The sequence below is a fragment of the Anomaloglossus baeobatrachus genome, chromosome 8 (genome assembly GCF_048569485.1).
Source record: "Anomaloglossus baeobatrachus isolate aAnoBae1 chromosome 8, aAnoBae1.hap1, whole genome shotgun sequence".
Classification (NCBI taxonomy): Eukaryota; Metazoa; Chordata; class Amphibia; order Anura; family Aromobatidae; genus Anomaloglossus; species Anomaloglossus baeobatrachus.
The window spans coordinates 78943023-78956283 of NC_134360.1; the positions used below are offsets into that span (position 1 = coordinate 78943023).

Below are 13261 nucleotides of genomic sequence, written 5' to 3' on the forward strand. Positions count from 1 at the left end.
AGAGAGCTAGAGGGGGAAACACGTAGGACAGACGAAACTGGGACCAGTCTTGAACCAGAGCGTCCGCGGCGAAGGCCTGAGGATCGTGGGAGCGAGCCACGTAAACCGGACCCTTGTTGTTGTGACGGGATGCCATTAGGTCCACGTCTGGAGTGCCCCATTTGCGACAGATTGACTGAAACACTGCCGGGTGCAGGGACCACTCGCCACCGTCCACGGATTGACGGCTGAGATAATCTGCCTCCCAGTTTTCTATGCCAGGGATGTGGACTGCGGATATGGTGGACTTGGAGTCCTCCGCCCATTGAAGGATGCGATGGACCTCCAACATTGCCAGGCGGCTGCGTGTCCCGCCTTGGTGATTGATGTAGGCAACCGCTGTCGCGTTGTCCGATTGGACTCGAATGTGCCTGCTAGAGAGCTAGAAGCACAGCTCTGGTTTCCAGCACATTGATTGAAAGGGCTGACTCAGACGGAGTCCAAGTGCCCTGAGCTCTGTGGTGGTGATGTACCGCTCCCCAGCCGGATAGGTTGGCATCCGTGGTGAGAATCACCCAGAACGGAGCCAGGAAGGAGCGCCCTTGGGACAGGGAGAGGAGTCGAAGCCACCACTGAAGAGAGCTCCTGGTCCGTGGCGACAGAGCCACTAACCTCTGTAAGGAGGAAGGCCGCTTGTCCCAACAGCGGAGGATGTCCAGCTGCAGAGGACGCAGATGGAACTGGGCAAAGGGAACCGCCTCCATGGAAGCCACCATTTGACCCAGCACCTGCATCAGGCGCCTGAGGGAATAACGGCGGGGCCTCAGGAGAGAGCGCACCGCTAGCCGGAGAGACTGCTGTTTGATTAAGGGCAACTTCACAAGTGCCGGCAAAGTCTCGAACTGCATCCCTAGGTACGTGAGACTGAGTCGGAGTCAGAGTGGATTTGTGAAGATTGACAATCCACCCGAATTGGGCTAGGGTGGCGAGAGTGAGCGAAACACTCCGCTGACAGTCTGCGCTGGATGGACCCTTGACCAGAAGGTCGTCCAGGTAAGGGAGCACTGCCAACCCCTGGAGGTGCAGGACCGCAATCACTGCCGCCATGACCTTGGTGAATACCCGAGGGGCCGTGGCTAACCCGAAGGGGAGAGCCACGAATTGGAAATGATCCTCTATCGCAAAACGTAACCAACGCTGATGTGACACTGCGATTGGCACATGTAGATAGGCATCTCTGATGCCTATGGACGCCAGGAACTCCCCTTGGGTCATAGAGGCAATGACTGATCACAGGGACTCCATGCGAAAATGCTGCACCCGAACATGCTTGTTGAGAAGCTTGAGATCCAGGATGGGCCGGAAGGTACCGTCCTTTTTTGGAACTAGGAAGAGATTTGAGTAAAAACCTCTGAACCGTTCCTGAGCGGGAACTGGGACAATCACTCCGTTTGCCTGCAAGGACGCCACAGCCTGCGAGAAGGCGGCGGCCTTGGAGCAGGGGGGGGGGGGGAGTTGAGAGAAAAAATCTGTTTGGAGGGCTGGAAGAGAATTCTATCCTGTAGCCGTGAGATATGATGTCTCTCACCCACTGATCGGAGACTTGCTTTAACCAAGCGTCGCCAAAGTGGGAGAGCCTGCCACCGACTAAGGACGTGGTTGGAGCGGGCCGAGAGTCATGAGGAAGCTGCCTTAGTGGCAGAACCTCCTGCAGTCTTCTGCGGACGCGCTTTTGGGCGCCAGTTGGATTTCTGATCCTTGGCTGAGTTAGCGGACGAGGCGGAAGGCTTAGAGGATGACCAGTTGGAGGAACGAAAGGAACGAAACCTCGATTGATTCCTACCCTGGGCGGGTTTCCTGGTCTTGGTTTGTGGCATGGAAGTACTCTTCCCGCCAGTAGCTTCTTTAATTATTTCATCCAGCTGTTCACCAAACAGCCGTGAACCAGCAAAAGAGAGCCCAGCAAGAAACTTCTTGGAAGAAGCATCTGCCTTCCACTCTTGAAGCCACAAGACCCTGCGGATAACGAGGGAATTAGCTGAAGCCACCGCAGTGCGGTGGGAAGCCTCCAGCATGGCAGACATGGCATAAGATGAAAAAGCTGAAGCCTGAGCAGTTAAGGTAACCATCTCAGGCATAGATTCCTTGGTGAGGGAATGCATCTCCTCTAGAGAAGCAGAGATGGCTTTGAGGGCCCACACTGCTGCAAAAGTCAGGGAAAACGCGGCCCCCACAGCTTCATACACAGATTTGGCCAGAAGGTCAATCTGACGGTCAGTGGAATCCTTAAGTGAGGTGCCGTCAGCCACCGACACAACGGTCCGGGCTGAGAGCCTAGACACCGGGGGGTCTACCTTTGGGGAGTGAGACCACTCCTTGACCACCTCAGGTGGAAATGGAAACCAGTCATCAGAACCACGCTTTGGAAAGCGTTTGTCAGGGCAGGCCCTGGGTTTGGTCACAGCGGTCTGAAAACTGGAGTGGTTAAAGAACACACTCTTCACTCTCTTAGGCGAGGTAAACTGATGTTTTTCTGCCAAAGAGAGTTGCTCCTCTGACACTGGCGGATTCAGATCCAGCACAGAATTATTTTTTTTTTTTTTAAATCAGATACTTTTTTATTAAAACAGAATACATACAACAGAATAACAAATCGGCATCCAAGTTAAATTTATCACATCTATTACCCCTTTAACTCCCCCTCCCGCCCCCCTCCCCCACCCTGGCAGCAACACTTCTCCCCGATACTACATCCCATTTAGTACACACTTAGGATACCCTTCAACTGTAGTATAGCAACCATCCCGTTGTGCAGGAGGAACAACTAGTAACACAAATAAAACAAAACATACACATCAGAGGTCTCAGACGGCTATCCCGGTCCCAGACCAGTTTATTGGTCCATCACTCGTCTTATTCGCATTGCAGCCAAGGAGACCATAGCTTCTCAAACATTTTAACATTCCCCCTTCTTTCATACACTCCCCGTTCCAGCTGAAGAATACATTTCACCCTTTTAATGTACTCTCCCCTGGTCGGGGGGTCTTTTTTAATCCAGGACCTGGCGATTAGCTTTCTTGCCGCATACAGCAGCCTAGCAATGACAATTTTCATAGTATTTTCCACCCCAAGCTCCTCAACATATCCCAATAGGCATAGCACTGGTTCCCTGGGGAGGACACACCCATATGTTCTTCCTATCTTGTGGATAACCTTAGTCCAAAAGGAGACCAGTCTCGGACAAGACCACATCATGTGAAAAATACCTGCGTCAGATCCCTGACACCTTGGACACTCCGAATTCCTTTTCAACCCCATTTTAAACATCAGTAAGGGAGACCTATATACCCGGTGAATCACGTATAGGCGAGACAGTCTGGCCGGTTCGCTCATGGAAAGTTTAGGGACATACTCCAGGATACTCTCCCACACCTCCTCCGTTATCGGCCCAACTTCCTCCTCCCATTTAGATTTAGTTTTAATTGGGTATTCTAAAAGAAAGGTATGTAGTATATCTTTATACGTGCCAGAAATAATCCCTTTAGTGCTTCCTCCGCCCTTACACACATACTCAAATACCAGGTCAGTCTGTATGGCCACACTTTGTTTAGCCGCTTGGGCTGCAATCGCATGTTTTAATTGTCTGTAGTGGAGCCAGCCGGACGCCGGTAACAAACTCACTCTGTAACTGCGGGAACGATTTCACAATTCCCCTGTCCAATATCTGATGCATGTATATCACACCCTTGCGTCTCCACTCCTCAATATTCCCCATTTTCTGAATCTCCGGGAGATTACTGTTATCCCAGATAGGTGTAAACTTAGTTAACCGGGTCACCCCTCTCACCCTTTTCAGCCTATCCCAGGTCTTATTTATAAGTGCCATTGTAGGAGATGTTCTACCCAGGAGCCCCACCGCACCATCCTCTAGTCCCATTACCAATGGACTTCTACCCACTATGTATTCCAGTACTTCTTTAATGCCCCCATCTTTCTCTCGATCAGACCAACCCCTGAGGTGTTGACATTGCGCTGCTATATAATACAATTCCGGATTTGGGATTGCTAGACCCCCCTCATCCTTCGGCCTTTGTAAAGTCTCTAATCGCACCCTAGGCTGCTTTTTACCCCACACCAGGTCCCTAAACAGCGAGTTTATCCCTTTAAATCTTTTCCTTGAAATACAAACAGGGGCATTGTGCAGTATGTATAGGAGTTTAGGCATTACTACCATCTTTAGTAAATTAACCCTTCCAACAACTGACAAATGTAGCTTGTTCCAGGCATCCACCTTGGTTCTCAATTTTTTAAGGAGCGGCCATAAGTTCACCTGTATGTATTTTTCTACTGGCAGAGATATCTGGATACCTAGATATTTAAATTCGTCCACATTCTTCAATTTGTTAGCCCCAGTATCCTCATTTGTCCAGGCTACTTCCCCATCCACCTTAAAGAGGCTCGATTTAGACCAATTAATGGTCAGTCCCGAAACTTCTCCAAATTTCTCTATTATCTGCATGGCATGATCCAATGAGGCTGATGGATCCCCCAAGAAAAGTAATAAATCGTCAGCATAAAGAGCTATTTTCTCCTCTAAATGCCCATACTTAAATCCATGGATCTCCTTTGTTTTCCTAATGGCCGCCGCCAGAGGCTCTATTGCAATAGCAAATAGGAGCGGCGATAGTGGGCAGCCCTGTCTCGTTCCCCGGTGCAACTCAAACGCTGAGGAGGTCATACCGTTAACTCTAACTTTAGCAGTAGGCCTATTATACAACAGCTGCACCCACTTTACAAACCGTGGGCCAAAACCCATATGCTGCAACACTTTCCACAGATACCCCCACTCAACACTATCGAACGCTTTCTGGGCATCTAGCGAAGCGATCACCCTCCGGCCAGGGTTGTCAGGCGGTAACTATAGATTAAGGTACAATCTCCTGATATTAGCAGCTGTCGACCTATTGGCCATGAACCCTGATTGGTCCATATGGATTAGGTTAGATATAACTCCAGTCAGCCGGTTTGACAACACCTTAGCCAGAAGCTTCACGTCCGCTGTTAATAACGAGATGGGTCTATATGAGTCTGGAAGCCTCGGATTTTTATCCTCCTTAGGAATTACTACTATTATTGCTTCTCTCATAGATTCAGGCAATACACCTTCCCCCTCCGCCACCTCAAAGACTTTCAATAGTTTGGGTAATAGGATTTCTTCTAACTGTTTATAAATTTCAACTGGTAGCCCGTCTGCTCCCGGTGCCTTGTCATTGCTCATGCCATGCAGAGCGCCCTCCAGTTCATCAATAGTAATAGGTGACTCCAGTTTATCTCTATCCGCCATAGACAACACCGGAAGCTCACCTCGCTCAAGAAATGAGTCCACCTCTTCCACCCTCATCTCTCCGCTAGAAGAATATAGCGTGCGATAGAAATCTTTAAAGACCCCAAGGATCTCCTCAACCTCAGTGACCTGTGTCCCCTCCACCGTGTCCATACCATGCACAAATGAACTACTCCTTTGAGCTGCAGCTATGACCGATAATAGATGACCAACTTTTTCCCCCTCCTCATAAAAATGCAATTTTTGGAATGCCTGCTTCCTTACCGCCTTCTCCAAAAGCATCTTATTAACCTGTTCATGCGCCTGCCTAAGATTTTGCTTCGCGTCCGTAGTAGTACTCCGGATTGCTTCCAGCTCTGCCTTATCTAAGGCCTCCAGCCTATCTTTCTCATCCTGCCTCGTCTGTGTTTTACGTTTACAGATATCCCTGAACAGGAGTCCCCTGAGGTATGCCTTCATCGCATCCCATACCACCATGGGACCAGTGCTACCCTCGTTGTGGATAAAGAAATCCCCAAGATCCCATTCTATATTCCCCATATTAATATGACGGATCCATGCTGGATGAAGCTTCCACTCTCCCCTCCTTCCCCCTGTCAGGGTCCCCCGTCGTATGGACACTAGAATTGGGCTATGATCCGAAATCACTCTTGTCAGATATTGCACGTCGCTTATCATTGCATCCATCAGATCACTAGCTAGAGCCATGTCAATGCGGGACAGAGTGTTATGTGAAGCCGAATAACAAGAGAAGCAGGATACCCTCCCATTCCTCACTCGCCAGGCATCCACCATTCCAAGTTCCCCAATAAGAGTGCCAAACGAAGTCATACAACTATCCTGAATACCTGGAGGTCTACTACTCCTATCCCAGTACAGATCTATCACATTATTGAAGTCCCCCACCAGTAAAAAAGGGATTACTCCCCCCTTCTCAGAGAACTCCCTTATCTCCCTTAGTTTGGTGCACTTATATGAAGGTGGTATATATATTGCAGCTATACACATGAGTCTGCCAAATATTTTACACTTGACGGCCACACACTGTCCTTCTTTATCCACATACACTTCTATCTCTTCATATTGCACAGAGTTATGGATCAGCAGTGATACACCCCTTGCATAGTTGGAAAAGGTGGAGTGATAGGCCTTCTGCACCCATCTCCTATTTAAAACATGTGTTGTCTCCTTTGTTAGATGCGTTTCTAGTAGACATATTACTGACGGGTTCTGGTCTTGAACATATTTAATTATTGCCGCTCTCCTAGACCTATCTGATAACCCTCTAATATTCCAACTCAACACCTTAATTCTATCCCCCATTATCCCACCCAGTAAAACCATCAAACCTTGTAGTATCTCCCCATGCTGCCTCTACCCTACCCCTTTCCCCCCTCCCCCCCTGCTCCCCTCCCCTCCTACTCCCCACCACTTCCTGTTTTCGAGTACTCCCGTGAAGCATCGGGTTTTCCAAACCTGGTCCATAATCCCTACTAAATTCCCCCCTACCTCCCTCGCCTTCCCCTCTTAGACACATTTTAAAACTCGTCCCTTTTCCAACAATTCTCCACTCCCCCCCTTTCTATGTATAATCATATTCCACTCAACCAATATAACAGTAAAATGGCGAACAGTAATTAAACTGGAATCTCAAATTGTAAATACCACCACCGCGCCAAATTAGGCAGTCCCCATGTCCTGCGAAGCTCACATCAAACCCTTCGCATTCCCCCTGCATACTACCTCAATCCCAAAGGGAAGGAGAAAAAAAAAAAGAAAAAACAAGAAGGGTCCCCTGTAAGCTCCTAAGGATGTTGTAGAGCCTCAGCCGGCCTTCTCCAACACACTGCAGATTCAGACAGTCAGCTCATTCCTTCAAAACGGATCCACTTTTCGTTTGCGTCCAACCACTACATGGCTTCCTCCGGAGTTGTAAAAAAGTGCACCCGCTCCAACGCCGTCACTCTTAGCTTTGCCGGGAACATCATTGAGTATTGCACCCCCATCTCTCGCAGGCGCCACTTTACTCCTGTAAAAGTCATACGTAGCTTTTGAACAGAAATGGAGTAGTCCGGGTATATGGAAATTCTCTGGCCGTCAATCATAAGATCCTCCATGTCTCTTGCCTTTCGCAGTATAGTGTCCCTGTCTCTGTAGTTGAGGAGCTTGGCTAGCATAGTGCGAGGGCCCCTGCCTGCTGTTTGTGGCTGCATCGGGACTCTGTGTGCACGTTCCACGGCATAGAGCTTGGATAAGACATTAGCACCCATTTTCCCCCTGAGCCAGTCTTCTACATATTCAGTGGGGTTTCTTCCTTCCGCTTTCTCAGGGATGCCGACAATTCGGATGTTATTTCTTCTAGAGCGGTTCTCTAAATCATCATTTTTTGCCATGATTTCAGCTATCTGCTGTGCAAATGTTTTTTCAGACTTTTGTAGTTTTGTAATATGATCCTCTGTTATCCCCACTCTCTCCTCTACAGCCGTTGTTCTCAGATCGGCTTTCTTGAGGTCTTTCTTAATGTCAGCAACCTCTGCCTGTAATCCCTTAACTTGCTTCGTCAGGGAAGTCAGAGCCTCTTTACAAAAAGACACCACTGCAAAAACGTCCTTTAAAGTGGGGTTTTCTGGAGCCTCCTGTGCACTATGTGCTTTCTCCACTTCTCCTGTCTTATCTTGCTGCTTTTCACCATCCCCCATCTCATCAGAGCTGGCATTATCTTCTCCCTCCTCACCTCTGTTATCTATATGCTGATGTGATTTCTCTGAAGTCCTGGCAAATTTCTCCAGCCTTGCAGCGATCTGCATCCTCTCCTGACAGGCAGCATTAACTTTCTCAGCTTCCTGCCTTATCATGGCACCATCTTGAGAGCTGGGGACTTTCCCGCCTCCATTATCTTTTTGCCTGTGACGGACCATGTCACCTCTCTGCATCAACCAGACTCACTCCAGATAAGTCCTCACCACCTTATCTTCCTGACAGCCGGCTGAGGCAGTGATAACAGCGGTATTCAGGGATTTATCAAGGGAGTTTGCAGGAGAGCTCCACAAACACGTCTCTTCACATTGCCGTCCAGGCCACGCCCCCCAGCACAGAATTAATAGAAGCAATCAAATCACTAAGGTCCGAGTCACCCTCAGAGAAATCGATGGGATACATAGCCTCCGAGCCCCCAGTGAGGGCATCCTCCTCATCTTGAGAGTCAGCTCTTGAGACAGAGCCGTGGGATGGGGAGGGGGAGGAAACCCTGCGCCTTCTCTTAGAAGGACGGGGTCTGGGATCAGATGATGAATCCTCCGTGAGCTCTGATGGACGGAGGTCAGAGGATAGGAGTCCTCTGTCAAGAGTATTAGAGGCACCCTGTGAGGGGGCTGATGCATATTCATCAAAGTCCTGGACAAAAGTCCCATGGACTCAGCAAATGACTAGGATATGGACCTAGAAAAGGACTCTACCCAGGCCGGGGGTTCAGTCACAGGTGCAGCAGCAGCAGCAGCCTGAGAGACCACTGGGGGTGAGACTCCAGGCTGTGGCACCGCCAAGTTAGAGCAACCATCACAGTGTGTATAAATGCTCGGCTCAGGCAGCAGGAGCTTACATGCAGTGCATGCAGCATAAAGCTTTGGAGCCTTGCTCCTTGTGTGAGACATGCTGCTGGAGTGGGGGCTTTGCAGAGAATGAACCCCAGGGAAAATATACAGAGGTCCACAACCGGAGACCGGCTGTGGCTTCCCAGACCGCTGTTGTGTGCCCTCCAGATCCCGAAGCCCGGTCCCCCAGTGCGCAGCACCTCAGCAGAGATGCAGAATGTCCCAGAGCAGAGTGAACTCTGCCTGAGAAATGGCCGCCGGAGCGAAGAGAGGGGGCGGGACTAGGGGCGTTCCTATAAAAGAGCGGGAACTGGAGGGCTATAGAGACCTGCAGGGAAGGAGGGACGCCCCAGCAGTGGGGAGTGTCCCTCCCCTGTGTAGAACGGCCGCCGGGAGGAGCCGAACCTGTCCCTCTGCATGAGTGACATGCAAGGGCAGGAAAACGAAACTAGGCCTCCGGCGAAGCCGGGGCCTAAATTTAATCGGCGAGGCCGACAAGCAGGCACCATCGGCGCGGTTCTCTGGCAAAAGCTGGAGAACCCGCCGGAAAAGTTAAAAACAATCACATACAGCATACTCTCCCCATACAATAAAGAACCGGGACCCCCAACATAAACGTCTCAGGTACTTAGCTGCTGAGACGCAGGGCCATGTCCCTGGGGATGAGTGCTCCAGTCCAACAGAATCCTCAAGGGGCTGTGGATGGAGACCGGACTCCTGCCAGGCATGGAGACCGTGCTGGCTTCCACTTCAAGCCAGAGCCCAGAAGGGATGGTGAAGGAGCGCGGCATGTAAGGCTCCAGCCTTGTAAATCAACCTTAACAACACCGCCGACACAGTGGGGTGAGAAGGGACATGCCGGGAGTCCAGACATGGACCCGCTTTTCTTCAAACTCTTTCCAAAAGTCAAACAAATCAGATGAGAATGCATGTGTGGATGTATGACCTCCTGAACACAAAGCGATAAACTGGCTAGGACTGGCTACCAGGGGGTGTATAAGCTCAGAGGGAGGAGCTACACTTTTAAGTGTAGTACTTTGTGTGTCCTCCGGAGGCAGAAGCTAAACACCCATGGTCTGGGTCTCCCAAAGGAACGATAAAGAAATTATATTCTTAATATGTAATTATGTAATATTGTAGACTATTATTTTATTACTTCTTTTAGTCCCCTCAGAAGAGGTGACCTGCGGTCTTCTGATCCTATGCCCTAATACTATCTGTGGTGATACAATATGTAGTGAAAATCTTGGTCACTTGTGGTGGAGCTTCAATGGGGCACACAGAAAGCAATGTAGGGGGCATCAGCAGACCCCCGGCTGCTATAATAACCCATTAGTTCTCTGTGATTACATTGTGGGGAGCCAATGGCAGCTGATAAGCGTGAGCACCTGTCTCCATTTAAACGCCGCTGCCAGAAATGCTGGCTGATTGATTTATTACCTCTTTTTAGACCAATGACAGCTATTTGTATAAAATAAATATGGGGATAGATCTTTTAAAAAAAAAAAAAGGAAAGAAAACCCACTATTCCCTGTGAATATCCTTGTCCTGGTCACACCTAGGATTTGTCTACAACTATTCCCTTGTGTAACATCTCTATTTGGAATGCGCTATCAATAAATAAATACTGTACAGTACTGTGCAAACGTTTTAAGCAGGTGCAGAAAAATATGCTACAAAATAAGAATGCATAAAAAAAATTAAAAAAAATAGAGTGAATGGTTTATTTTTATCAAATGCAAAGTGAATGAACAGAAGAGAAATGTAAATCCCATCAATATTTGGTGTGAGCGCACGGTTTGTAATACAGCCTCAGCTCTAGATACACTTAATTGTAGATTTTGGAGGAGCTCGGCAGGAGTCTGTCCTGAACACCTTGGAGAACCAACCCCAGATCTGTGAGAGGCTGGTGCAGATCCTCCTGTCTCCATGTAATCACACAGGGACTCGATGCTGAGATCGGAGCTCTGTGGGGCCGGATCATCACATGGTTTGCAAGTTGGCATATTCTGGCCAAAACGTGGACAATATCTTATGTATTTTATACATGATTTTTATTGCACATTTTTATTCAAGGCCTTTTAGTGTTGGTTGGGTTACTGGGGTGTCTGTCCTGTGTGGTGCACTTGCCGTAATTTTCATTTTATAAGATGCACCCCAAATTTATAGTGATCCATCTTATAATCCAGTGGTGCCTTACTGGGTGGGGGCAGCAGGAGGCAGAAGTGGTGGTGTAGTAGGGTCACAGGATGCAGAAGTGGTGGTGTAGTAGGGTCACAGGATGCAGAAGTGGTGGTGTAGTAGGGTCACAGGATGCAGAAGTGGTGGTGTAGTAGGGTCACAGGATGCAGAAGTGGTGGTGTAGTAGGGTCACAGGATGCAGAAGTGGTGGTGTAGTAGGGTCACAGGATGCAGAAGTGGTGGTGTAGTAGGGTCACAGGATGCAGAAGTGGTGGTGTAGTAGGGTCACAGGATGCAGAGGTGGTGGTGTAGTAGGGTCACAGGATGCAGAAGTGGTGGTGTAGTAGGGTCACAGGATGCAGAAGTGGTGGTGTAGTAGGGTCACAGGATGCAGAAGTGGTGATGTAGTAGGGTCACAGGATGCAGAAGTGGTGGTGTAGTAGGGTCACAGGATGCAGAAGTGGTGGTGTAGTAGGGCAATGCTGGAGGAGAGTGTCCCGGATGCTCGCTGCGAGGTGAGACTTCAAAGAAATGGCGCCGGCAGTCAGTGCGTGTGCAGATTGAGCTATCGGCTCAATGTAGAGCTGAGATCTCATCTGCACATGCATCACCTCCAGGTGCCATTTTCCTTAGGTCCACTGCTGGGAGATCAATGGGCCAGAGGCAGCGCATGCGCATATGAGATCTTGAGCCAAGACCTTAATCTGTGCACGCGCCGACTCCGGGCGCCATTATTTGAAGCCCACGCCGCCAACATTTTCAGGATGGCCCCGGCCACCCCGCTTGCAGCAAGCACCACCACCCCCCGCAGCATTGCCCTTGCCTCCTGTGACCCCTCTCCACCACCCCCCGGTAAGCTACATTTGGCTTATAAGACGCAGCCTCATTTGCCTCAGAAATGTTTGGGGGGAAAAATGCGTCTTAAAATCTGAAAAGTGTATAAAGTACTGAGCAGCCCGCCAGATCTGATAGTATGGGCATCATCAATATGCTGTAAGTCAGACACTGTGCACTACATGTACCTGTGTGACTGGCGCAGTATGCAAACCTAATTTTTGTGCATGTTTAATACCATCAGCCACCCCCTCCATGACTACTAGGTGTATGAGTGGTTGTTCATGAGTATTTTGCCCCTGTGCTGCCCCCACCTTTACCATGGGGGTCAGCTGCATGCTGTAGTCCATTGGTAATCTGACCTGGTGTTTATGAGGTAGTTTCTTTTTCTGTGATGTTTTTTGGCCATATCACCGCCTCCTTGCTCTGCTTTATACTGGAGATATTTCTTAATGACATTGGCCGTATGTTTGAGGCTGTTGTCCTGCTGCATAATAATGTTGGAGCTCATCAGCCGCCTCCCTGATGGTGGTGCACGATGGATCAGTATCTGCCTGTGTTTCTCAGTATTACGGACACCATCATCTTCACCAAATCCCCAACATCATTTGTTGAAATGCAGCTGTAAAACCTAAAAAGGAGCCTCCGTCATGCCTCACTGTTCCTACAGACACTCATTTGCTTCTCTCCAGCCCTTCGACTAATACATCTTACTGTAATCCTAAAAAAATCCCGGACTTTGTGAAAGTATGCCTTGAAGAACGAATACGAAATTTGGATGACAGAAAGCGATCACACCAAATATTGGTTTGATTTCTCTTTTATTTATTCACCAATTGATAAAAATAAACTATAAACACTTCTCTTTTGGGAAGCATTCTTACTTTGCAGTATTTTCTCCACTCCTGCCTTGAGCTTTTGCACGGTACTGCACCTATGTATGAGTAATGGATGTACAATGGCCGCACTCACCTTGTGCATCCAGCCGCTTGTCTAGATACACTTTATAAGTAAACGCATAACGGAGAGCAATTGCCGCAAAGAACATCTCCACGCAGATAATGAAGTTCTGGTACCCGGCAGCGACTGTGCCCTCACCCACGGTCACCTCGGCTGAATGGATTTTTGGAATGGCTCCACATTTTTCCAGTATAGCCAAAAGCATTCCTGCAGAACGGAAGCAAAACCATCAATAGCACGTAACCAGTTACTGCACGGACGCACAAATCCTTAACCCTTCATGATCGGGCTATTTCCCCATCTGAAGTTCGTTTTTTTCCTTCATATTTTTACTGTATTTGTTAGTACTTGAAGCTGCAATTAGTTGATCGCT

General features: G+C 48.8%; 1 protein-coding gene across 2 annotated transcripts in view; it reads right to left on the reverse strand.

Moving 5' to 3' along the window:
• TMEM184B (transmembrane protein 184B) overlaps positions 1–13261 on the reverse strand; it is a 96480-nt gene that overhangs the window by 21949 nt on the left and 61270 nt on the right. For both annotated transcript variants that reach the window (XM_075321827.1, XM_075321826.1), the window contains exon 9: positions 12901–13095. In XM_075321827.1, coding sequence (XP_075177942.1) covers positions 12901–13095 — 195 coding nt within the window. The remainder of the gene's footprint in view (positions 1–12900; positions 13096–13261) is intronic.